At 41.5% G+C, this 25569-nt stretch overlaps 1 protein-coding gene across 1 annotated transcript; it reads left to right on the top strand.

Moving 5' to 3' along the window:
• Positions 1–545: 545 nt before the first annotated feature.
• On the top strand, positions 546–23927 carry cnpy1 (canopy FGF signaling regulator 1). The gene is given in 8 exon segments (XM_030752371.1): positions 546–721; positions 5521–5623; positions 6695–6810; positions 21297–21413; positions 21415–21445; positions 21448–21509; positions 23246–23345; positions 23755–23927. Coding segments are annotated over 7 exon segments (558 nt in total). The 5' UTR covers positions 546–721; positions 5521–5529; the 3' UTR covers positions 23793–23927.
• Positions 23928–25569: the final 1642 nt, after the last annotated feature.

The following is a 25569-nucleotide window of genomic DNA, read 5'->3' as shown; positions in this document are numbered from 1 at the left end:
AGGGCTGCTTTTTCATTTTAACTCACCGTAACAGGAGATGGTTTTATGTTAAATGAATGCAGTTGTACTTAATGCAGTACTATTTCTCTATTTTTGTATGAATTTGTATGAATTTACATGTTTACTCCACAGCCAATTCAGATGTCCACATTGTACCAAAGCGTCCTGCCTATGCGCCACGAAGCAGGTTGATTGGTCCACGCTCTTGGAGTTCGGAATATGATTAGCTGTCCTGGTATACGCCTCACTGAACGTGGCTACACCAGGGCCGGGCACGCAAAGATGACGTTAAGTCAAGTCAGACGGAGCGAGGTGGAGAGAGGGGAAGTGAGCTGAGCATACCTTCAAGATTGACGCATAACTCTTGTTATACAGATAATATGATTAAAATGAAATGAATATTCATTCCTGGTCAACCATTTTAACTTCTTTTGGTTATTTTCTGCATGAAGCGTGTTTACTCAATTCCGTATAATAGTCAAATATAGAACATTTTTAGGGAATAACGCTTTTACTTTGAAGGGTGCACCCGGAAAGGGAATTCTTGTACTGTACTGGAACCTGTCGGTGTTGACGGTACCTGTCCGTAAGTTAAGCAAAGATACGCATGTACAGAGAAATGAGTTGATGACATGTCATTATTTTAGTAATACCTTCTGCACGTTGAGTCCAAACGGCTCCGCATCCGCTGTTAGCTGCTGTAGCTCGCTTTCCTCGTCAGGTAAGACAAGCTGTCAGCCCTCCCTCACTACCCGACTTGAACCGTACCCTGTAACCAAATGTGACAATTTAAGTCAGTCTCATTTGCTGATCAAAATTCTAGTGATGATAACGTACTGAAACTAATGCTAAAATTGTAGTTATGTCAACGTACAATTCGGCATTGACCCAGTTCCCACACAGTACGAGTTAAATACAGTTTGGTCGAATTTATGTTCGATTTACCCGTGACTGACCCGCTGGGGGCTGACACGCGCTGCTCAAAAACTGTCGGTGGCACTTTAGGAAGACAGATTGTTGATGTCATGATTCAATAAGATTCAAGATTCAGTAATTTATTGCCATCTTGACAAGTTATTGATGGCTTAGTAAAGTGTTCAGAGTCCTCAGATAATGCGACGCAACCCACAGCGACACATCGCTAACACCAACAGGTTTCAGGTGTCAACTTCTCATCACACCTGTGAGCTGCCTTAGCGATCGTACATATACACAGAATGAGGAGTGTGAAACATGTGATAAGAAATAAATGTAATGTAGAGAACACTGGGTACCGTTTTCTGGTAAAAGTGCAGCCCGGAGGCCACATACAGATTACATGAAAGGTGGCACTGCACAGAGTTTTCTTTTTCCTCAAGTAAAAGTCATAATCCTGCCCAAGTAGCCAAATGAAACAAAAGCTCTAGCATCAGAATATATTTAAAGTATCTAAAGTAAATGTAATTGTTATGCAGGCTTGTATACATAATTGCCAGAAGGTTTGCTGTGTCTTCCAGCACTGTCTCAAGAGCATGGAGGAGATTACAGGAGTCAGGCATTTACTCTAGGAGAGCTGGACAGGGCCCTAGAAGGTTCCTAACCCATCAGCAGGACCAGTATCTACTCCTTTGTGCAAGGAGGAACAGGATGAGCACTGCCAGAGCTACAAAATGACCTCCAGCAGGACAATCAGAAACAGACATCATGACATCCTCTAGAGCAGGGATCTTCAAATCCAGGTCTCAAGGGCTGCTGTCCTGCAGGTTTTAGATGTGTCCCTGATCCAACACACCTTATTCAAATGGCTGAATTACCTCCTCAGTCTGCAGTCAAGTTCTCCAGAGTCCTGCTAATGACTTCTATATTTGACTCAGGTGTGTTGGATCAGGGACAGATCTAAAACCTGCAGGACACTGGCCCTCGAAGCTTGGATTTGAGGATCCCTGCTGTAGAGGGCCCTGTGCTCACTGCCTGGCACCGTGAAGCCTGAGTGGCATTTACCATAGAATACCAGGATTGGCAGGTCCACCACAGGCACCCTGTGCTTTTCACAGATGAGAGCAGGTTCACCCTGAGCACACTTGACATATGTGAAAGGGTCTGGAGAAGCTGTGGAGAATGTTATGCTGCCTGTAACATCATTCAGCATGACTGGTTTGGCAGTGGGTCAGTGATGGTCTGGGGAGGCATATCAGTGGAGGTACGCACACACCTCTACAGGCTAGGCAATGGTATCCTGATTTCCATTAGGTGACAGGTTGCAAACCTTGGACCCATTGTCAGACGCTATGCTGTGCAGTGGGTCCTGGGCTCCTCCTGGTGCACAACAATGCTCAGCCTCATGTGGTGAGAGTATGCAGGCAGTTCCTGGACAATGAAGGAATTGATACCAGTGACTGGCCCCCATGCTTGCCTGACCTAAAGCCAATAACACCTCTGGGACATTATGTTTCAGTCCGTCCCACACCACCAGGTTGCTCCTCAGTACCATTTTGAGTTGCTGCTCTGGGTTGTCTTTGAATTCAACCCTTTGTAGATTGATATTTTTCACTATCAAATAATGTGGCATGTTTTCTTTCCTAGCACATTACCCAGTCCATATCAGTGTAGATATCCAGCCTGATTTTTTTCTCCCCATCTGATGTGTTTTCAAAGTGTTAGATGGTTCTAGGCAGTGGTTGATCGCCCGGCGCTGCACCGGGCTAAGAATTTCGCCTGTTCACTATTGGAACTGATTGCTATCACCACAGCAAGCAGCCAATTGCCAGGCTGTGAAATTTTTTCTGGCTAGAACCCTTTAAAGTTTAAAGGGTCCCTTTTTTTTTTTTGAGCAGTGTTTATATACAAGTAAATGCTGCATCTACATTTGTGGAATTCATTTCTGCTGCCACCATCTTGTTTAGAGAGTCAAGTCCTCAGTGTCAAATATACTCTATAAACTGCAATGGCCAATGTAGCATCTGCATACATACATGGACAAAATTGTTGGGCGCCTTCTATTAAACAAAGAAAAACCTGCAATGGTCACTGAAATAACTTGAAACTTACAAAAGTCATAATAAATAAATAATTACTGATCATTAACTCATGAAAATCAGATGTTGCTTTTGAATTAGGGTTCAACAGAATTATTTTTAAAAACAAATTAATGAAACTGATCCGGACAAAAATGGTGGAAAATAAGCTGACCACAGGGATGTGTCCTGTAATTAGCATCATAGGTGACTTCTAACCTGTAATCAGTCAGTCTCCCTGTTTAAAAGTGGTCACTCTGCTGTTTGGTATCATGGTGTGTATCACACTGAACATAGATCATAGTACCTACTGTGCAACATGGAGGCTCAGTTATGTCATGGTGCTGCTTTGCTGCATCTGCCACAGGTACAGTGAAATGTGAAGACACAGAGACAGTGACCTTCTATTTTCTGGAAAATCTAAAACTTCATCTAGATCAGGGCGGCTTTGTGGGTGCTGTGTTCCTTGAACTGAAACGTGCTTTTGACACCATCAATCACAATGTCCTCCTTGTTAAATTGACTCATTTTAATTTCTCTAATAGTGCCCTCTGCTGGATGAAATCATATCTGTCTGGCAGAAAACAAGCAGTACAAATAGAAAATTCACAGTCTACCTTTCTTACCTGCTCAGCTGGAGTCCCACAAGGCTCAATACTGGGACCAATATTATTTAGCTTAAATGTTAATGTTTTACCCAATGTCTGCAAAACTGCAAAAATACAATTATATGCAGATGATACTGTACTGTATGTTCATGCGAAAACAAAAAATGCAGCTGCTGCAGTACTTTCTGACGCCATGACACCAATATCTCACTGGCTCAATGTCTCCGGTTTACATCTTAACGTTAGAAAAACAGTTTGTATGTTTTTTTCTCGGATGCCAGCAAATAGCGAGCAACCATCTGTGTTGGTCAATGGAGAGACATTGGAAGTGGTTGATCAATTTAAATATCTTGGAGTAGTTTTTGATTCCAATCTAAATTTTAAGCATCACGTAAAGAGAATTTTAACCATAATTAAACTTAATCTGTCAAACTTCAAGCATATAAGACCTTCTCTGACAACAGAATCAGCAAAGGCTTATATGCATGCCATGATATTCAGTCATATAGCTTACTGTTATACTACATGGTCTCACACTTCAGAGGCCATTTTGAAGCCTTTTTTTAAGAAAACACTGAAAATTCTCGACGAAAAGCCTTTACAGCATCATTGCTGTAACATCATAACCAAATACTTTGGATTTTGATAGTTATCAGCTTTTTATGGATGCTTGCTGTATTTTTAAAGTTTTAAATGGACTTGCTCCCCCTCCTTTAATGTATTTTATAAGCAAAAAAACAAGCAATACAATAAACACAAGAGCACTGACCAGATTGTAATGTACAGCGGCGCAGGACAACATTTGGCCAAATGGTGGTGTCCATTAGAGGCACACAGTTGTGGAACACACTGCCAGGTTATATCAGGAACTGCGGCACCTACTCTAGTTTTAAAAACCCTTTGAAACATTGGCTGAAAACTAACTATGTAGATTATTTTATTTTGTTAGGGTGTCCTATCTTTACTGTAATTTTATGTTGTTTGTGTTGTGTTATATAGGTGATGTTTGTATTATTCTCTGCTCTTTATTTTGTTGCATGTTTTTTGGTCTTACCTGCCTTAGGACAAGGGATGAAAATTAGCTTTGGTGCATATTTACATTGATGCTCATTACAGACATGTTGATTAATATGCATTGTCCTAATTTGAATAAATGATTACATGAAATGAAATGAAACACTATCAAGAAATTCTAGAGCAAAATGTGCTGCCCAGTGTCAAAAACGCAGGTGTGTCGATCCTCCAACAGGATAATGACCCAAACACACACAGCTAAAACCTCCCCAGAATGGCTAAGAACAAAACACTGGACTATTCAGATTCTGTGGAAGGAGCTGAAACATGCAGTCTGGAAAAGGCACCCGTCAAACCTGAGACAGCTGGAGCATTTTGCTCACGAGCAGTGGGCCAGAATACCTGTCGACAGGTGCAGAAGTCTCATTGAGAGTTACAGAAATCACCTGATAGCAGTGATTACCTCATAAGTTAAGAGAACCATCACTTTTGTAGAGGCCAGTTTCATTAGTTAGTTTTTTAAAATAATTCTGTTAAACCACAGTTCAAAACCAATGTCTAAATTTCTTTAATTCATTCTCAGTAAATTTTTTTTTTTTTAATTTTTTTAGTTTCAAGTTATTGTGGGTTTTTCTTTCTTTACCAGAATGGTCCCAACAGTTTTGTCCATGTCTGTATACACCTAAAGCTACCAGGAAGCTGGCTGTAGCTCTTTTGTGTGCTGTGGGCTCCGTGGTGGGGGCTCCTTGGGTTTGGTCTGATTTTTAACCTATAATTAGAAACATTTTGTGTATTGTTTTGAAATGTCTTCACACTTAAAGACTTATGTCACTTAGGTATAGTGTGACATATTGAACTTTACCTGTAATTTTTTTTTTACTGTATATGCCTTTCTACACTATTAGGCTATCAATATGACCTCATGGATTATTCAGATGATGCTGATGCTGCTATCTGTCTTCACTGGCAGCAGCCAGGGGAAGAGGGACAAGGTGCTTTACTGTTCTGGTAAGTAACAGATCTCACTGAAGCTGAATATTGCTGCTGTTTATTAAAAAAAAACACACACACACAATGGAACTGCATTGTCATCTGCAACAGGACAGCAAAAGTAACTATCTATACCAGGGACTGTGTATAAGAACAGCTGTTATTAATGCAATATTTTTTTATTAAACCCCTGTATTGAAAAAAAATGATATTCTGTACCTCAGCCTTAATTGTTTTATTTAAAACTAAATGTCATGGCGTACAGAGGAAGAATGACAAAATACTTATGGACCTGAACTGTGTTCAGATTAATTTCATTTATAAGGTGGATCTATTCTGCTCATATTCAGCTACATATTTTTTATTCTTGGATTGTGCTAGAGCAGTTTTGTGTGGTTCACAGGATGTTGGTTCAACATAATATTTATTTATCTTATACTGGGCTTTGGTGCAGCCTCCCAGTCCATCCTCTGTCTGTCTTTGCTTTCCCTGACTGCCTGCTCCTCATACACAGAAGGGTTGAGCCGCAGTTGGATGGCACATGCAACCAGAGTTGTGTGTCACATCACGCAGCTCCAAGAGTACAAAAACGCTCTGAAACAAAGTCTCAACTATTGGCTTGCATTACCTGTACATACCTCATTATTTAGAACTTCTTCAAATATTTAATATGAACATCCACCATTGTAACAGCATAAATAAATGATAAATAATAAGGATGAAGCATAATAGCACCACTTTAAATATAAATTGGTGTTAGACTTATAAATCCAAGGCTCTGATGTTAACCTGACATTTGTTGCCAGGCATCAGTGATGAAGATGAAATCTCTGTGCCTGACTGAACCTTGATGCAGAACGAGGAAATCTGGCTGAAAATGAATATCTAGGTCTTAATGAATACATGTTATACTTCAGAATTTCTTCAAAAGATCAGTGTAGTGAAGTAGAGTATTGACCCTGTAGCACTTCCACAAACATCAGTATGAATTCTGGATGGCTTTTCATGTTACGTATGTGTTGACGCTCATTAAGTTCCAGGCTTTTGGTTGTTTTGTTGCCATCACTCTGGTTTGCCTGTATTTCCCAGCATGCAAGGCAATTGTGGATGAACTGAACTACTCAATCAGTCAGGTGGACCCAAAGAAAACCATCAACGTTGGCAGCTTTAGACTCAACCCTGATGGAACCATGAAAGACAAAAAGGTACATTACACCAGTGTTTAGGTAACACTCACACCACTCACCTGTCTTGCTGTAAGTATATTCTAAACTACAGATACCTGAAACTCCGTCCCACTTAGCTCCTGTTTCACTTACCAATGTGAGTGTAAAATCCTCTGCCCACAGAAGGCACATGGAAAAGACTAGTACACAGACTTAAAGTTTTTGTTGGCGATATGTCATCACTGAAAGAAGTGGGTCACCATACCCTGTCTGCAAGAAGGTCCTAGGTTTAACTCCACCTTGGCCGGGGCCTTTCTGGGTGGAGTTTACATGTTCTCCCCGTGTCTGCGTGGATTTTCTTCGGCTACTCTGGTTTCTTCCCACAGTCCAAAGACATGGTCTTAGTGGGGTTAGGTTAATTGGTGATTCTAAATTTCCTATAGGTGAGAATGTGAGTGTGAATGCTTGTCTGTCTTTCTGTGTTAGCCCTGCGACAGGCTGGTGACCTGTACAGGGTGTACCCTGCCTCTTACCCTATGGCAGCTGAAGATAGGCTCCAGCCCCCCGCAACCCTGTAAAGGGTAAGCAGAAGACGATGGATGGATGGATGGATGGATGGATGGACCGTACCCCATCAAAAAGTCGCTGCTTTCAGCTCTCATAAAGTTTAGTTATTTATTTATTTATTTTTTTAATTTGTTCCCATGTTCCAATTAGTTTTTCCAATCTTTGACCTAAAACATTTGCAGGGACCCTTGTGTGAGTGTGACACACTTTGCCATGTGTATCTTGTGCCTTATGGTTTGAATAAATAAATTATTTAGTCATTTGAAAAAGAAAAGTTTTCCATGGAAAGTTTGGTACTTAGTTTTTTCACGAGAAGCTAAATAAATGGACCGGTTCTTATATAGCACTTTTCTACTCTACTCGAGCACTTAAAGCACTTGGAGTTCAGTAACTTGCTCTAGGTGTAGCATGCAGACTGGCACAGCCAGGGATTGAACAACCAACCTTCTGATTGGTAGATGACCTGCTCACCTTTAGTGTGTGTTGATACAATGCTACAATTTTGCCAGGAAAATTCACCCCAAGATCAGACTGCACAATGCTCAGAGAAACTGCAAAAAAAACAAAAAAAAACAAGAGCTGCATCTGTGACTCTACTGACCTCAGTTAGCATGTTTAAAGTTAAAGTGGTGACAGTACAATTAGAAAAAGACTGAACAAAAGTGGCTTGTTTGTAAGCACAGCCTCTTGGCTGTGCTTACAAACAGCAGCACAGCTTATGTTTGCAAAGTTGCATCTGAATAAACCACAAGACTTATGGAAAAATTACCTTTTGGACAGATGTGACCTAACACAGCATATAGCACAAACACTTCATACCAACTGTCAGCATGGTGGTGGAGGGCTGATGATTTGCTTTGCTTTACAGACATAGGACCTGGACACCTTGCAGTCATTGAATTGACCATAAACTCCTCTGTATACTGCATTGAGGTGACTGTTATTATTTGGCGCGATATAGATATAAAATTGAATTGAGTATCAAAGTATTCTAGAGTCAAATGTGAGACCATCTGTCTGACTTGGGCCAAACTGGGTTATGAAACAGGACAATGATCACAAGTACAGCAGAAAACAATCAAGGTGTTTCAATGGCCCTGTCAAAGTCCAGACCTCAACCTCACTGAATTGATTCAACTCCGACCTCCGGCAGAACTTTGACAGCATTCCCAGTGAGGCTGAGGATATCGTGTCCAAAATGGACCATGTTCCCCACCTCCATTGCTGCTGAGGCTGCTGCATGGAGCTGTGGCTCCAAGGTGTGTGGCGCCTGTCATTGTGGTAATTCCGGAACCAGATGGTGGACACCAGAGGTGAAGGAAGCCATCAAGCTGAAAGAGGTGTCCTATTGGATGACCTCCAATTTCCTGCTTCTGAATTCAGATAAAACTTAAGTTATTGTACTCAATTCAGTTTAATTCAATTTTATTTATATAGCGCCAAATTACAACAGTCAGTTGCCTCAAGGTGCTTTGTACTGTAAGATAAAGAGCCTGCAATAATTACAGAGAAAGCTCTAAAGTCAAAAGGACCCCCTCTGAGCACTCAATTAGCAACAGTGGAAAGGAAAAACTCCCCTTTAACAGGAAGAAACCTCCAGCAGAACCAGGCTCAGGGAGGGGCAGTCATCTGCTGTGACCGGCTGGGGCTGAGGGGAGACAGGACAAAAGACATGTTGTGGAAGAGAGACAGAAATTAATAATAACAATTGATTAACTCAGCCCTATAAATCTTAGAAACATGTTGCCTGACCAAATATTTACTTTGGATGGTATTACCTTGGTCTCCAGTAACACTATCAGGATTCTTGGAGTCATCTTTGACCAGGATGAACATATTAAACAAATATGTAGGATTGTTTTCTTGCATTTACGCAATATTTCTGTCTCAGAGTGATGCTGAAAAACTGTTTCATGCAGTTATTATTTTTAGGGTGGACTACTGTAGTTCATTACTATCACGTTGTTCTAAAAGCTCCCTGAAAAGCATTCAGCTGATCTTAAATATTGCAGCATATAGATAGATAGAGAGATAGATACTTTATTGATCCTGAAGGAAATAAGGGAATATTGCACCAAGAGTACTGACAGGGACTAGAAAGAGAGACCATATTTCTCCCAAACTGGCTTCTCTTCATTGGCTCCCTGTTAAATCCATAGTTAAATTTAAAATCCTTCTCACATACAAGGCCTTGAATAATCAGACCCCATCTTACCTTAAATACCTCATAGTATCTTGTCACCTGAATAGAACACTCTCAGACTGCTGGCTTACTTGTGGGTCCTAGTATATTTAAAAGTAGACTTGGAGGCAGAACCTTCAGCTTTCAGGCCCCTGTTCTGTGGAACCAGCTCCCAGTTTGGATTCTGGAGACAGATGCCTTCTGTACGTTTAAGATTAGGCTTAAAACTTGAAATTGAATTGAACTCCTCTGGACTTGCCTTTCCCTCTGCAGGTATTTGGTCATTGCAACTTTCATAGTGGCCTCTTCATGGTTCCCATTTGCCTGTGAGATTCCAAGGTACTTGTAGCTATCCTCAGTGTTGACCATGTTACTTGCTAGCACTGCAGTCCCATCAGTTCTGACTACCTTCCCTCTCTTTGTTATTCCCAATTGGCTGCTGGCTTCCAATGCTCACACCCAAAGCCTCCCGAGTGTACGTGTGCAGAACATCCACAAAGTCAGCATCATCTGGAGAGAGGCGTTTCTCTTTCTCTATACCCTCAAACATAGGTCCTGCTGGGTCTAACCCAGTGATTCTGCCAACGGTCCCTCGTACATATGTTCCTGCGTAGCCTGCCACATGAGCACCTAAACTATAGCCAATCAAATGGACGTTCTCCAGAGGGAGCTGGTGCTCATCCTGAAGCCAGTTGAGCGTTGCTGCAATATCAAGGCCAACACCATGGGTGTGGTTGACTGCATCAGGGTATAGCTGCTGCGCCCTGGATATCCAATCAACCACCACCACATTGGCATCGCTTTCACGTTGCATCACAGCATTGACAAGCTTTTGCATCCAGCTTTCAAACATCCCGCTCATCGTCCAGCCATGGATGATGAAGATTGTCTTGGCTGTAGTATTGAAACCACATTCCTCTAGACAGTCCTCCCTGCCAGTCTTCAGGTAACATCCCTCCTGGTCCAGATCGACATGCTTTCTCATGTTGTACTTGATGATGCCAGCTGCAGCCTGGCTGTTTGTTGACAAATCATCCAGTTCACTGTCTTCACCTTTAAGAACGGCGTTTTCCCCAGTTGCGAATGCGAAGAGTGCATAAGCACAAATGAAAATCCACATTAAAATGCCTTTTTGATTCATTTCTCAGTCACAGACGAGAGGATAAATTATAAGCTTTCTTAGGATTTAAAACGTCTTTTGTAATACTCCCGGAAACGAGGTATTTTGGTAAACGTGTTTGAATCCAGTGGTAACAAAAGAACCAAGTGGGGGGTGGCTGTAGCTCAGTAGGTAGAGCAGGTCACCTACTGATCGGAAGGTCAGTGGTTCAATTCCTGGCTACTGCAGGCTGCATGCCAATGTATCCTTGGGCAAGATACTTAACCCCAAGTTGCTCTCCAACCGTTCCGTCGGAGTATGAATGTGAGTGAATGTTAGATAATTAAAGCACTTAGCTTAATTAATTAATCATGGAAGTGCTTGTATGAATGGGTGTGCATGGGTAAATGTAAAACGTGTTGTGTAAGCGCTTTGAGTGCTCATATCTGAGTAGAAAAGCGCTATATAAGAACTAGCCCATTTACCATTTACCATTCCCAATGTCAATGTCATTGATGTAGATCCTCGTGGTGTTGATCAGTGAATCAGTGTCTCATTCACTCCTGGCATACAGCTTGATGGCATACATGTACAGGAGGTGGCTAATGTTTGCTCCATTGCGTAGTCAGTATCTGTAGCCAGTCTTGTTAATGATCTGGCTGAGGGGGTTCAGCCCTATGCATGATAGCAGTGGGGACAGAGCAGCCCCTTGGTAAATCCTGCACTTGATGGTGACTTGTACAGTTGATTTGAAGTTGGCCTCTAGTGTTGTCCTCCACATCTCCACTGAGTTTCTAATGAAGGCTCTTAGGGTCCTGTTGATCTTGTACAGTTCTAGGCATTCCAGGATTCATGTGTGAGGCATCGAGTCATAGGTTTTCTTGTAAACAATCCAGGTGGTGCACAGGTTGGTCAGTCTAGTTTTACAGTCACAAGTGACTGCTCTGTCTACCAGTAGCTGGTGTTTTGCTGGGTGTCTGCCTCTGTGATGGCTACTGGAGCCTGTTCAGGGTGTTTGCTGTGGTCTGCTCTTAGATCCACTAGCCACTGAGCATTGTTGTTATGTTATTTTATGTGTTGCATCCTTCTCCCATATGCTTGTCCAGTATGACTGTCTCCAGCCTTAGTTGGGCTGTTCTCATATTGTTCCCCTGCCACTGACAATGTATCTTGAATGGTTCCGTGGAGAACATTTGTTCTCTTGGCTTCTGTCTCTCTGGGATACCTCTTGAAGTGGTTAGCCAAGACTGTGAGTTATTGCTTATGGCATGGACAGCTTGTGGCACTTCCCTTTTCTTCATCACACCTTTCTAAAGTTCTGACAGCTCATTAACTTCCCACAGTGCTGCCTTGCTCTTGGCCTCGAGTCTCCTTCTCCATGGAGGGTACTGTTCTTTGTGGTTGTTTGTCTTAATGTGAGTGACAGTTCAGTCCAGACCTTAATCCTGACCATTTTCAAAGGAATGTTTTTTGGGTTTTTTTGTTTTTAATTTTTTATTATTATTATTATTTTTTAATTTGTTAAGCTGCTTATACTTATCTATGAACCATTCAAGAATAAAACGGGCACCAAACTCATGGGAGGATCTGGTATTGTGTACACATAACAGACAACTTGGCAAGGAACCAATTTTAAATTGTGTCTTTAGGCACTTTGTTACTAGCAGCCTGTTGCAAAAACGGTGTATTCCCATTTCTTTAGTTCAATCTATGAAAAATGTGAAAGATAATAGTTTAGGCATAGTACTTTTAGCAAGGTAAAAGTGCTATCAGCTGAAAATGTGTTATCTCAGCATGGTGTGCAGTGTCCTTAAAAAGAACTAAACTAGACAAGTGGAGTAAAAAAGATATACCGTATTTTCCGGAGTATAAGTCGCACTTTTTTTCATAGTTTGGCTGGGGGTGCGACCTATACTCCGGAGCGACGTATATGTGACATTTATAACACATGAACCAAAATACTCCAGCCACTTGACATCTCCGTGAACTGCAGCTTTAAGGCAGTCTTGCGTAACCTGTGGGCGCAGTGGATGATGGATGGAGAGCACAGCTTAACGGCAACTGGGAGAATGCGCCACCCAACTTTCCTGGAAGTCATTGGATGGATCAAGAAAACATGGGCTTCAGTGACAAACCATCCTGTTGGGATTCAGAAAGGCTGGAATAATTGGAACTGCAGCTGACGACGAGTCTGACTAACGCGACACAGAAGAGGAAGCGGCGCTTCGTCTACGGAGTGTACGGAATTGTTTAGAAGTGACACCGAGGATGAAGAATTCAATGGATTGATGGTTTGGTTAACTTGTTAGTATGTTCTTTATGCTATGGTTATCTGAATAACTTAATGTTACGTTAACATACTGTAGCGATTCTCTTAGTTAGAGAGCGTGTTGATGTTGTGGGATTTCGGACTGTTCGGGAGGTTCGTGAAGGCAGCATGGAGAGAGAGAAAAAGACCGAGAGCTTGCCTGTGTGTGTGTTGCTGTTCCGCTGTTGTAGTTGTGGTTGGCGTGGCTGTGGCCTACAGCAGCCGTTTTTCTGCTAATAAAGACGACCTTTGTTGTGAATATCGCCGACTTTGGAAGTGTGTTTACAACGTTACAATACCGAACACGTGTTCGTTGTGCGTCATGTAGCTGAATGTGCTACGTTAGCATAACGTAGGTGTAACCATGTTCGTCCTGTTCTTTAATCCATTATTATTTTAAATTGCCGTTCAAGATGGAATTTCTGCTCTGGGTCTCGGATTCTATCAACCCCCCCCCCCCCCCCCCCCCCAAAAAAAGTGCGACTTATAGTCCAGTGCGACCTATATATGTTTTTTTCTTCTTTATTATGCATTTTTTGGCTGGTGCGACCTATACTCCGGAGCGACGTATAGTCCGAAAAATACGGTAAGTAGATAGATAGAGCCTTCATTAATACTTTGCAGAAAATTACAATGCCACAACAGAAAAGTTTGTCTACTCTATTCCTGTCTGCTCTGCAGACACCATCCCCTCAGCAGGCCCAGGAAAAAAAAAGAGCACTGGTGGCCAGTTAGGGTTACATTGAGGTCTCGTTTATTCTAGTTAGGCCACCTAACCTTTAATGAACTATCTACAGCAGATGAACAGTAAAAATCCAGCTAAGTTGACCCATCTACTGTTTGCTGAAGCCTCATCCGAAATGGCCTCAGTAGAAGGATGACTGTCAAGAAGCCATTCCTTAAGAAGGAAACAGAGAAAAGGCTCAGGGTATGCCACATTACACAAGAACTGGACTGAAAATCAGTGACGAGGTCTTATGGAGTGATGAATCCAAATTTAAAATTTCGGGGTCAAATCATTGTTGATATGTATGGAGGAGGTCCGGAGAGAGCTATAACAGTACGTCTGTAAAACAGGTGGAAGCTCTGTCCTGGTTTGGGGCTGCATTTTAGCCAGTGGTGTTGGGGATCTTCTTAAAATTGATGGAATTATGAACACAGAAAAGTACGGTCAGAGTTTGATCCACCATGCAAAAGCATCTGCCAATGCAGTAAAAGCATACCTGTATAGATAAGCATATGGTAGAATACTATCAGTTATGTATTGGCCTCCCCAGAGCCTGGGCATCAACATTATTGAAGCAGTGTGTATCATCTTGGCAGAGAATTGAACAAAAGGCAGAAACACCCAAAGATGGAGAAAAGTTTCCTGTCTGTCTCAGTTAGCCCTGCAGCAGACTGGCAGCCTGTCTACAGCGTACCCTGCCCCTCAGCCTATGATAGCTGTGATAGGCTGCAGCCTGCACTGCATGAGCGAAAGAAAAAAAAAAAAAAGGTTTTTAATTAATTAATTAATTGATTTTTATTGTGCAGGAGTCCTGGTAATCTCCCCATTATACTTCAGATGAGGTTCTTCCTTGACTGTGGGTGAGAACAGGCAAAGCAGTGGATGAATTTATTGTGATGGATGCCCAAAATCCAGAATAGTGCAGAACTTTTTATTCTATATAAGACTGTTTCCAGGAGAATGGGCTTCCTTCAGAGATGAGCCCCTACTCTGCCCTCAGCTGACACTGTCCTCCACCTGTTGTATTGTTTGGTCAATCAAATGTTATTGAACCACATAAAAAGGCAAACCTTGATCCCATGCCCTCCTGGCTTCCTTCTTTTCAGCAGCTTTTGACCTGGTATGAATCAGAGAGGGAGGGATGTCACAGCTTAGATGCCATCAGTGAGGAGGATTTGCAGGTTTTAAGTCTCTGCTCTTTGGCCTTGTCACAGTAGGACTTCCTGAGAGCATGGGGCTGCTTGATGGCACAAAAGTTAAACCTGCCTGCCACAACAATGACACATTTAAGGCCTCTAAAGACATTGAACTTAGTTGGCGCGGTGAGTTGATCTCATAGTGACCAGTGGGAAGTCATGCATTGAGAATGAGAAGATGCACAATGGCATGCTGACAGTGACACAATATCATGGCCCAGACATGTGACTGAGTGAGGTGGCAGTCTTTTTTTTTTTTCTTTTTTTTTTAATCCATAGAAGGTCTTTTTTTTCTCTTTGCTGGGGTCTTAAAGGAATAGTCCAACTTCCCAATAAATGCACTTCTTTTTTTCTTTTTTTTTTTACTTTCTGATTGTAAGATGTGGAGGTTGATATCAATGTCTACATGTGAAGAGCAAAATTGGAACAGGGTTATCAAACTAGGGGACTTGATTCATCTGTCATTGGATCTTTTAAAGAAGGCCACCTGGAAGTTCATCTTGTTTTGGCATCAGGGATGAAACATTACCCAGTGTAGCCTGACTAACTTTAAAACACACACCACCAAAGAGCACACACATCTTGTCTGTTTAATCTGTTTAGGGGGGAGTGTTGGTCCTTACGTTCATCATCTTCAGCTATACATCAGGTTTCCAGACCCAGCCATTAAGCACAGTTTTGATTTTGGATCATTGCAGTCAAACCTGACAGTCTCACTGTGAGCACTCTAACGAAGGCTGCACACTGCTGCTGGTCCAGGAGAAATTTCATTACTGTTTCTAAAGCCGCAAAATTTAGTTTTAGTTATGCAGCAGGAAAAACTAGCAATAACCCTTGGGGCTGAGAAATGAAGCCATTGCATAAGTGTCAAAATCAGTAGTTCTTCTATTGGCCACAACTCTAGAAGTACAATTATAAATAAATAAAGTCATGTGATTTGATAATAAAAATTTTATTGTAGTAAGAACAAGTTATTATGGTAACAAGAAAGCACAAGTTAACTATTCAACCAATCGTAGTGGGAGGGACACCTTTGGGGTGCATGCACCTGTGGAGGTCGGACCTTGGGAAGTCAGCTACTCCTCCTCCTCATCGTGAGGCTGTGCCTTTTTTTGTCATTATGTGTGTCAGCTCAGTGAAATGGTCAAATAGGTTTTTATGCTTATTTTTATGCTTGTTGTGCAGACTGTCAACATGATAGCATTCATCTGTCCTTTTTTCTTTCTTTTTCTTTCTTTGTAATCAAATATCAAAGCGAGCTGTGTCTAATGCCCCCTGTCAAAGTTGGTTGCCCATCCAGTCCATCTGCTCCTGCACCCACCCTGTTTGGAGGTGCTCGTACACATGTATTTGAGCTTTCGATAGGGATGGGAATTGATAAGAATTTAGCGAATCCGATTCCATTATCGATATCACTTATCGATTCGATTGCTTCTCGATTCTCATTGGGTTAGTGAATAAACCACAAATGGGTTTGCATTAACTCTTTTTAATGTAAAGTAGAACAAAATTTAAACTGATATAAAAAAATAACAATTTCTCTTTCAAAATACTGTCCTCATACTGGTCCTCATCAACTAAATGTTAGAGGAGACGGAGATTATTCATACAGTATAGTGAAAGCAGTACAGCAAAATAGGGTTGCAAATATTGATTATTCCATTGATTAATCAAGTGATCTGATTAGAAATACTTTTCGTATTAACAGTTCATCTGCATATTTTAACTTCCATACTGAAGTTTTTTGCTGTGTGAAACAAACAGGGGTGGACGGAGCAGCTACAAAGTTCTCTTTTCTTCACGTTGGCACTTACTGATCAGGTGGCTGATGAAGGTCCTCCAGCTGTTTCAAAGTAAAGGTTTTAACGGTGGTTACAGGAAAAAGTGCAAGAAAAATATTTTGGACGCAAGAAAAATGTTTCTTTTCGCTCCACCCGAGCTCACCTCTCGGTAATGGCTCCACCTTTTTGCGCGTGTGCACAGACTGCACTTAAAGCAGCTGCTGCTGTTGCTGAAACACTGTGAACATAATTTTGTAATGCTTTTTATCTTGACGTTGTTGGATATATTCTTAACCAAATAAGGCACTGTGGTCCTCATGTCAATGGAATTGATAGGCGGAATTGTTAAGCAAGCAGATTAACAATTCCAAGGAATTGAATTACTGGGAACCAGTTCTCTACAAGAACTGGTTCTCAATGCCCATCCCTATTTGGAGGGGTTACAGAAGATCACACAACATTCAAACACCCAGATTTTCCAAGACTTTATGATGGCCTAAGCTGACCATGTCCTAATTATATGAGAGAATCATGGCACCACTATGCCAGCATTTGGTGTACTGACATTTCAACAAAAACAGCACTCAGCAGAGATAAAATATGATGGATCAAATTTGATAAAAATGTTTAAAGGGTAAATAAACTGGATCTGTCCAAGAATCACATAAACTAGAGCTCCATTAGATTTTTTTGTTGTTGCATTTTGTCATAATGAAAATAAATAGCATCATCAGCCTAAAATTTAAGTATGGTTACAGAAGGAAAGTCCCATGGAAGTGCTAGTTTATTTACCATTTTAGTAAAGAAATGACTGCTAGCCTTGACCCAACTTAACAGTGGCCATGAACACCACAGCCTGCTATGCAGCAGTCCAACACTGCATACTTCCCAGTTCAGCCTGCAGTAAGCTGTGTTAAAATTACTAATACATGCATTTGAAAACCATTAAAGGTTGTAACTTAATTTATTTTTTGATACATTTCTCAATACCACATAACCTCAGCAGCACATCATGAAGAGATTCAGTGTCTGTCATGAATCAGGATATTACATGTAAGCTTTAAATTTCCAATTTTTCTAATGACACTTTCTGAATAGTTCTTTGCTTTCAAAGTCTCTCATCTTCCCCTCCTTTCCTCTCTTTATCAGTTCTCTCTCTGAGACTGGGTTATCATATACAGTCTCTGTAGTTACTATAGGGTGGAAAACCAGTCTAGCTCTCAGACACAAGCTGCAGAGCAACAGTTTGTGTGTCATAGTACAGCTCTTTGAAATGCTGCATTTGAAACTACTTACCTTTTTTAAAAAAGTAACTCCTTTAATGCTTGCTCCTCAGTAGAGCTAGCTAGATGCAACCACAGCTTTACTGACATCAGGAATGAGAAGGAAAAAAGGACCTATTGAGGGTATAAGTTCGTTCTTTCTGAGTTGTTGAGCAGCATCTCCATGCCATAATCTGGAAGCAAAGGTGTAGCACAAGAAAAATCTACTCACTTGCTGTTAAGAATTAATCTACCTATCAGATTTAAATACAAAGTAATCGAAGGTGACATTCTGATGCACTCCAGCCCACATTATCCGTGCTTCTACCACAATGTTTGCTTTTGCCACAGCTTTCAATTCACTGTTTGAGTGCCATGGCTCTCTCCTCTAATATCTGTGGTTTGGCCAATAATATGCCCCTTTACACTACTAAAAAATGAGGAGCTCACAGAGCTCAATATATTGTTGAGAAACGCTCTTTTCTGCAGCTTTTTGGAAACTATCACAAGTGTCCATAGGATTTGAAATGCGGTTTTCTTATTGTGGATCAGAACTGTGACCCCCCCCCCCCCCCCCCCCCCCACACACACACACACACACACACACACACACACACACACACACACACAAACTCATAAAAAAGGTTTAAAAAAGAACGTTTTTCCTCCAGTGTTTCAGTCTTTGTTTGAATCACTTTGTTGAGTCTGTTCTCCATCCTCTTTCAAATAGCTAACATGAACCAGCCCTAGGCTATCATTTAATGCTCTTATAAGGACGCATATCATTTCCAGTTAGAATTACCAGCTAATTACTATTAGTGTCAATATTTCTGTCATAGTAATGAAGTGATATTATTACCATTAGGCCTTTATCATGGAGTGCTTTTCACTAATTCAGGCTTTAAATGGTATAAGGGTCAAAATGACATTTTAGTTTCTCCTTCCACTTGCTGCTAATATGACAATATTATTAATTTATGGGTCTTCATTGGCCCATATCACCAGGACAATGAAATTGAAAGGCCCCTGTCCACAGTGGTGCAATAATGGCTCCTTGTCCAATGGGAATTGAATGGAGGATAGCATCCCTGAGAAGCCTATTCTCTGGCTCAACCAGTCACACCCCACTACCACCTCCACCACCACCCCCCACCCCATTCTTCAAACAACACTGTGACTGACAGCTCCCTTTCACAAGACTGCAACTGGCAAGGAAGGGGTTTAATTCTAAACCATTTTGTAGCATGGCATGATAATGACTCAGACCCAAGCCCATGGATTGACATGGTTTTATTGTAGAGCAGGGGGAGTGCGTTTTTTTTCCCCTTTTTTATGGTGTTTAGATGAGATTGAGGGTTTAGTTTTAGATTCAATTTTATTCTAATATAATGTATAAAAAGAAAGATGTTTATTAATTACTTTTGTGATTAATCTATTGTTTATTATTACCAGTAGTGTGATATCATCAAATGTGTATTGTCTTCAAGTAAAATATTACATTTGCATTTATGTAAGAAAATCAAAACAAGTAACAAAAAAAATCACCTGAACAGTTTCTGCCAAACTCCTTCATTGATGCTGTGGTTTCAATTTAATTTGCCAGCAGTGAATAACTAAATACAGGCTGCAGTCATACCCACCAACTAAACCTTAATGGGACTGCTGGAGCTGAACATGATGAGAGATGACTAACCAAAAAATACAAAGATAAAAAAAAAAAAATGTTGGTGTATTAATTTGACAATGAACATTCAGTATTGGACACAAAGCCTCCTGTCAAATTGGCATGGATCAAAAAATTAATTGGCCAAAGCTATAATGCATTAAACAATGAAAATGATTAGATCCACAATAGACATAGGAATTCAGTCATTTAGTGAATGAAGTGTCACCGCTGGTGTCAAAGTCATCACAAGCAAGTTTTGATTGATAGGTGAACCTCATCGTCACTGCGCTGCACGACCTACATCCCCTAGCACTTGGCCCTCCCAACCTTTGGCCCTGTGCTGTAACACCTTCTGTCGACTGGCCAACTTCCTTCCTTCCTCCCCGACCCCTTGAGCGTTACCAGGCTCAAGGGGTCTTCAACAAGGATTAATGCAGAGTCAAAGAGCTGAGGGCTTTCTAATTGACAGAGGAGTTGTTGGTTGGTTTGTTGGTTGGTTGAGTTTATTTTTGCCACCAGTTTGCTGAGCAGAGGAAGAGGCGAAGAAACAGAATGGAAAGGAAGGATTTGCTGGAAGACAGATGGCAGAGAGGCCCTTTGTCACATTGTGACATCACAAAGTGTGTGTGTGTGTGTGTGTGTGTGTGTGTGTGTGTGTGTGTGTGTGTGTGTGTGTGTGTGTGTGTGTGTGTGTGTGTGTGTGTGTGTGTGTGTGAGAGAGAGAAATGTACTCACTAAGCTTGGCCCAGAAGGGAACACAGCCTTTTCTGAAAAGAAACAAAATGTCAGACAATAATTTATCTACATCCAGTTAATCTGTAAGATGCCCTGAAACCCTCCGTTCTTCTTCCCTCTGCTGTACCTCCTCCTACCAGCCAAACTGTCCCCCACCCCCAGCTTCCATCCTGCCACCTTTTGACCAAAGAAAACAAGGAAGAGTTCCTCCTTTGATCATCGGAGGATGGAGGGGGTTGAATGGGCCAAAAGACAGAGCCGAGGCAGAGGGGGGGGCTGAGGAGATGAGCTGTTTACCCTGCACTTGGCTTATGCTGAGGCCTGCTGCTCATCCAACCCCACCCTTCTCAGGAACCCAACCCCTCTTTTTGCTGGTTGGAAGTATAAAGGCACTGACACCCACCCTCCCCTGCTTCACTCTTTTCAGTACCCCATCCTCCCATCCTCACCCCTGGGCGTCACCCCTGTCACCCAGTATCTTTCCAGGGATGGAGAGAGCAGAGCGCAGCACCTGTCTTGACCCGTCTAGACACCACTGCCTTGCTGATTTGTCCTGAAAGGAATGGGTGGGGGAAAGAGTCCAGCTGAGTTTGGATGGAGAGGTGGGGATGGTATTCATGCAGGTTAAAAGTCAGAGTTGGAGGGTGAGGTATGTTAGCGTTGTTTCCGCTGTGTTTTCACAACACAGCGGAAACAAGAGGTCAGCCCACTGACCCACCCAGAGCCCTGTGGTGTAACACGCTGACACCAGGCCAACCCACTCTTTTTTTCCTGTCTCACTATAATGCAACTGTATTGTTTGGGTCCATCCAGGCATTTTTTGGATGTATATTTTTGCTCCACGTGCTTTCTGAGTTTTTAGAGATAGCCACGTGTTTAACTAGTATTGGAAACGTGTCATAATTCAGAATTATGACACGGACCGAAGTCCAGCGAGAACCTTGGTACAGTCATTCCAGTTCAACGTGTGCATTCCGTGTTTTCTCTGGCTTGGTTTGCCAGGTCCCATTCGCTCGCTCAGAGACTCACCTCAGTGAGCTCCTTGACGGGGTGTGCAACAGCATGAGTGACTATGCCCTCTATGTGGACCCCGACACCCAGCACAAGCAGTACAGGAGGGTTTGCTCCCAGAAGCAGTGGGGCCACCGGTGACTCCCCGACTTTAAAAACTTCCAGTTTGATGGACCAGAAGCATCCAACGACCTGAAATTTGCAGTGAGTACAAAAGTGCATAGAATCCAATGTTTTTTGTTAGAACTGTAGCCCAGTTATAACAGTGGACTAATTTAGGATAATGTACAGATTGGAGGCATTTGCAGACCCAAACTTGGTCATGCCAGGTTCATCTATTGCTTTGTTTTAAGAATGATTTAATAAAAAACTCTCAAAGGTGTTGGTTAATTTTAAACAAGTTGTTCTCTAAATTGGGTTGCACGTGTAAAACCGTGTTAGTCTGCTCTATATGAAAACAGTTTTGTTAAGAGGAAGTATTATAATGCTGTTGGAAAATATTTTGTATTTTCAGGTATTTTGTGAAATCTATCACGATTATCGAGGTACAGTTAAACTAGAAAATTTAAAAGAATAGTTGCAAAAATGCTGTTATTAAAATTCCTTTTCTAACTTTTAGTAAATTATCAGTTTAAGCTCAAAATGTAAGTGCCTGGAGGTGCACAAGAAGTGTCAGATTTATAGAGTATATTATGAAATGCATTTATATGCATTTTGCTACATGGACATTTTTCTGTAGATATATATTTCATGTTTAAAATAATAGCTCATATTTTCACTGAAGAAAGTTGCAGAACATTGTTTTTCTTTAGTCTGTTCATATGTTTAAAATGTTTAAAATCATCATGTTTTTTTCATCTTCTGAAAGAGAACGTCACGTATCTGTGAGCTACACAGAGATCACAAATTAAAGGAAAAACCAACGCACAGCCACAACGCTGTCCGTGATCCTCGATCTCCCAGTTTCTTAACTTTGGAAGCGAATCTTAGAAAAGATATCCCCTTTTGGTGTTTTGATGATGCTGATGGAGAGTGATGGTAAAGTGCTTTCACTGGTCAGTAAGACTAGAAAAAAGCTATATTAATGCAAAAATATTACTTTTTCTGTCTGACTCATCAGTCCAATTTTCATACTTATTAAACCATTCAGAGACCCTGTGCCACTGAGAACAGCTGTGTATACATTTGCAGTGACCCTTCATTAGACACAAAAGGTCCCCCATAGCATAACGGATCCAACAGATCTCCTCTCTGTAGGGGTCAGTAATTCAGGGTTTTCCTTTAATTTGTCATTCCCTGTAGACTGGGCGGTTGGTTGTCAATATTTAATACTAACGGTCACTGCAGAAGATTGAATTTAGTGATGTACAAAATGTAACTAATGTGTGGAGACTACAGGTGAAGTCCTGAATAGCTGCGAGCTTTACCACATCATACCATGTGAGGGTCATGTGACTAAAACACCTGCTGGGATTTTCAGAGCAGGTGAAATGCTGGAGGTCCTCTGTGTGGGGAAAACAGTTTGTTTATTCTTACAAAGACATTTTATTGCATGTCATTATTAAACCTGGGCAAAATGAAATCATGATTGAAAGCGGCAGCTCCCACAAAAGCAGATCCTGATGCTTTATTGAACAGGTTAAAGCTGGTTTCAGGAACCATGCTGACACGAAGTGAAAAAGCTGAATCAGAAGGAGAAGGGCGCTTTGATTCGAGCGCAGGAACGGCGGTTTCACCGGGTTGTCAAAATGGCTGAACACTTGGGCAAACAGAAGGGAAACATGGCCACCGCCCCGCAAACGGCATGCTCTCCATTGTGTGAAAAACAGGAAAAACCGTGTGTGCGTGTGTGTGTGCGCGCGCACGTTGTGTATGCATGGTTGAGCCGACTCAGCTCTGTTTGCCCCAGTCTTTCTTGTACACTTGTGTTTCTGTCTCAGTGTGAAACGGTGGTGGAGGAGTTGGAGGATGAAATCATCACCATGTTGAGCCGGGACAGCCGGGAGAGCGTGCACAAGGAGTTATGCAACAGAGTCTCAGGTAGCACCACTTCTTTACACACTCTCACAGAGAAAGGAACACACACACACACACACACAGTATGCCGGGATCACCCTGCACGTCACAGCAGAGCAGGTTTTGTTAGAATCTGTTAGTTTTCTGCGTGTCAGAGGTGCTGCAGCATACACACAGGGCTTTGTGCATTCTTTCTTTTCTTTTTCTTTTTTTTTACTTCTGTCATGAATTTTCCTTCTTGACTTTGGCTTGCACAGCCTCAGGTCACCGCAGAGGGTAATGGTTCATCCTCAGTAACTTCTGTTCAGGCTGCTTCAGTTCATCTCACTTTCTCAAATGTAATGACAATTCAGTCTTAGCTTTTTGTGTCAGCATGGTGGCACAGTTTCTGAATGTGTAATCTCAGCATTCATGTCTTTGTTTTTCCTTTCAGGCTTCTGTGAGGACAGCCACACTGACAGGGAGTTATAGCATCAGATCTTCAGTGGATCGAGGTGGGACCAGCTTTGATGCACACTTATGGGGAAAAAAAGGACTTGATAAAAAAAATGTTTGACAAATAATTGAGAGTATTTTAAATAAATATAAACAACTGTTCAGAAACTACAGCGTGCTTGTTGATTTGTGTCTTGGCTTGCTGTCAGCAGCCAGCTCTTATTGGTTTTCTGCACAGTTACAGTTTCTGGTGGGTTTTATTGACAAAACCAGTGCAATAAGTCAAGATAATGGTCACTATGATTAGTTTATCCAGACGTAGTTTTTCCTCTGCTTTCATCACAATACCGACTCAGAGTTTAAGGCTGCTGCTGCTGGATGGGATAAACATTCAGGGTTTTTTGTTTTTTCTTTGGCTTCTTTTTCACACACAAAAGATTCTCAGCAAATTTTTTAACAGCATAAATATCCACATTTGTTTGGCTCACATATGTGATTTGATGATGTATTGTAGGCGTTGGTGATGCAGTCACACCATCAATGTGTACCGTCATCGTGAATCTAAATGTTTAGACACAAAAATGCAGCAGGGCGTTAAACGTGTCAGTGTGAACACGCAGATCTCGGATTTGTCTTCTCACACAAACTAGCAGCTGTACAGCCCAGAGCCAAAACTGAAGCATCCATTGTCTGATTGGACCAGACTAAGCAGCAGCTGATTGGTCAAAACACTTTGTATTGATATGCTAAAGGATGCCCATCTGCAAGGGAAGCATGCCTGGTAGCAGAGAGTGCATCGTACCAAAACTCCTGTGCTGCTGAATGCTAGCAGTAAAGAGGACACTGGAAGAATGATGGTTGCATATAATTGAATGATGGTCTTTCATTGGGTGCGACCTGCGTCTCTCCTGAGTGCTGGACTTTGGGGGCTTCAGTAAATGGGTGGTTAGTTTTAAAAAAATTAAAAGCATGAGAGTCAGTGATGCTCCGTATAACGTACCAACAGTTAGTGGTTCATAGAAGTCACATTTTCCCACAAATGTGTTCATGAAACATCCACAAACTTCCAGAAGGCAGGTGAGCCGCTCGGATATTTGGAATCTGTTCATCAGCACAGTGGAATCATCCGGGCAGCAGTTTTAAAGCCATTATAAACATTGCTGTTCATTCTCCATCAGCATAGCAAATCCATTTTTAAGAACCATCTTAAACATTTCTCTTAAACTGAAATTAATCTGCAGCTCTGATTTGGTTATCTGTGTTCATGAAGGTATATGTTCACTGGGGACCCGCTCTGCTTGATGAATGATTGATTCGTTGTGACTGAAGATGTCAACAGTCACTCTAAAGCCCAGCACACAGACTGCTGTGACACAGGTCAGCCTGAATGCTTTCTGTTGCAGGTGCTTTTATGTTGGCAGTCATTTTCCCACATTGTTTTCACTATAACTTGACTCCTTTAGCATCTGCTAATGTTAATAAATAACTAAATGTTGATTATATTAATCCATCTCTGAGTCAGTTTCTGCCTCCTCAGTTCATTTTCTTGTTATCTAAACATATCATTAACTATTTTTTTGATTGCTTTGAAGTATATTACTCCTTCCCGTGTGTCTGATCAGTTTCTGTTTATTAAAATTATCATTGACAGTGCCCACAATCTGAACCATTAGAACAGATGTTTGAAATGAACTAAAAATAGATGCTCTGTTGCCGAGGATCAAAGCTTAAGATAACATAAAGGGTAGACAATTTTTAAAAAAATAAGTAGAATGTTTGCTTATTTGTGGCTACAGATCCATCCTCTCACCTT

The sequence above is a fragment of the Archocentrus centrarchus genome, chromosome 17 (assembly GCF_007364275.1).
Source record: "Archocentrus centrarchus isolate MPI-CPG fArcCen1 chromosome 17, fArcCen1, whole genome shotgun sequence".
NCBI classification, from domain to species: domain Eukaryota; kingdom Metazoa; phylum Chordata; class Actinopteri; order Cichliformes; family Cichlidae; genus Archocentrus; species Archocentrus centrarchus.
This window is presented reverse-complemented; position numbering and strand designations above follow the sequence as displayed.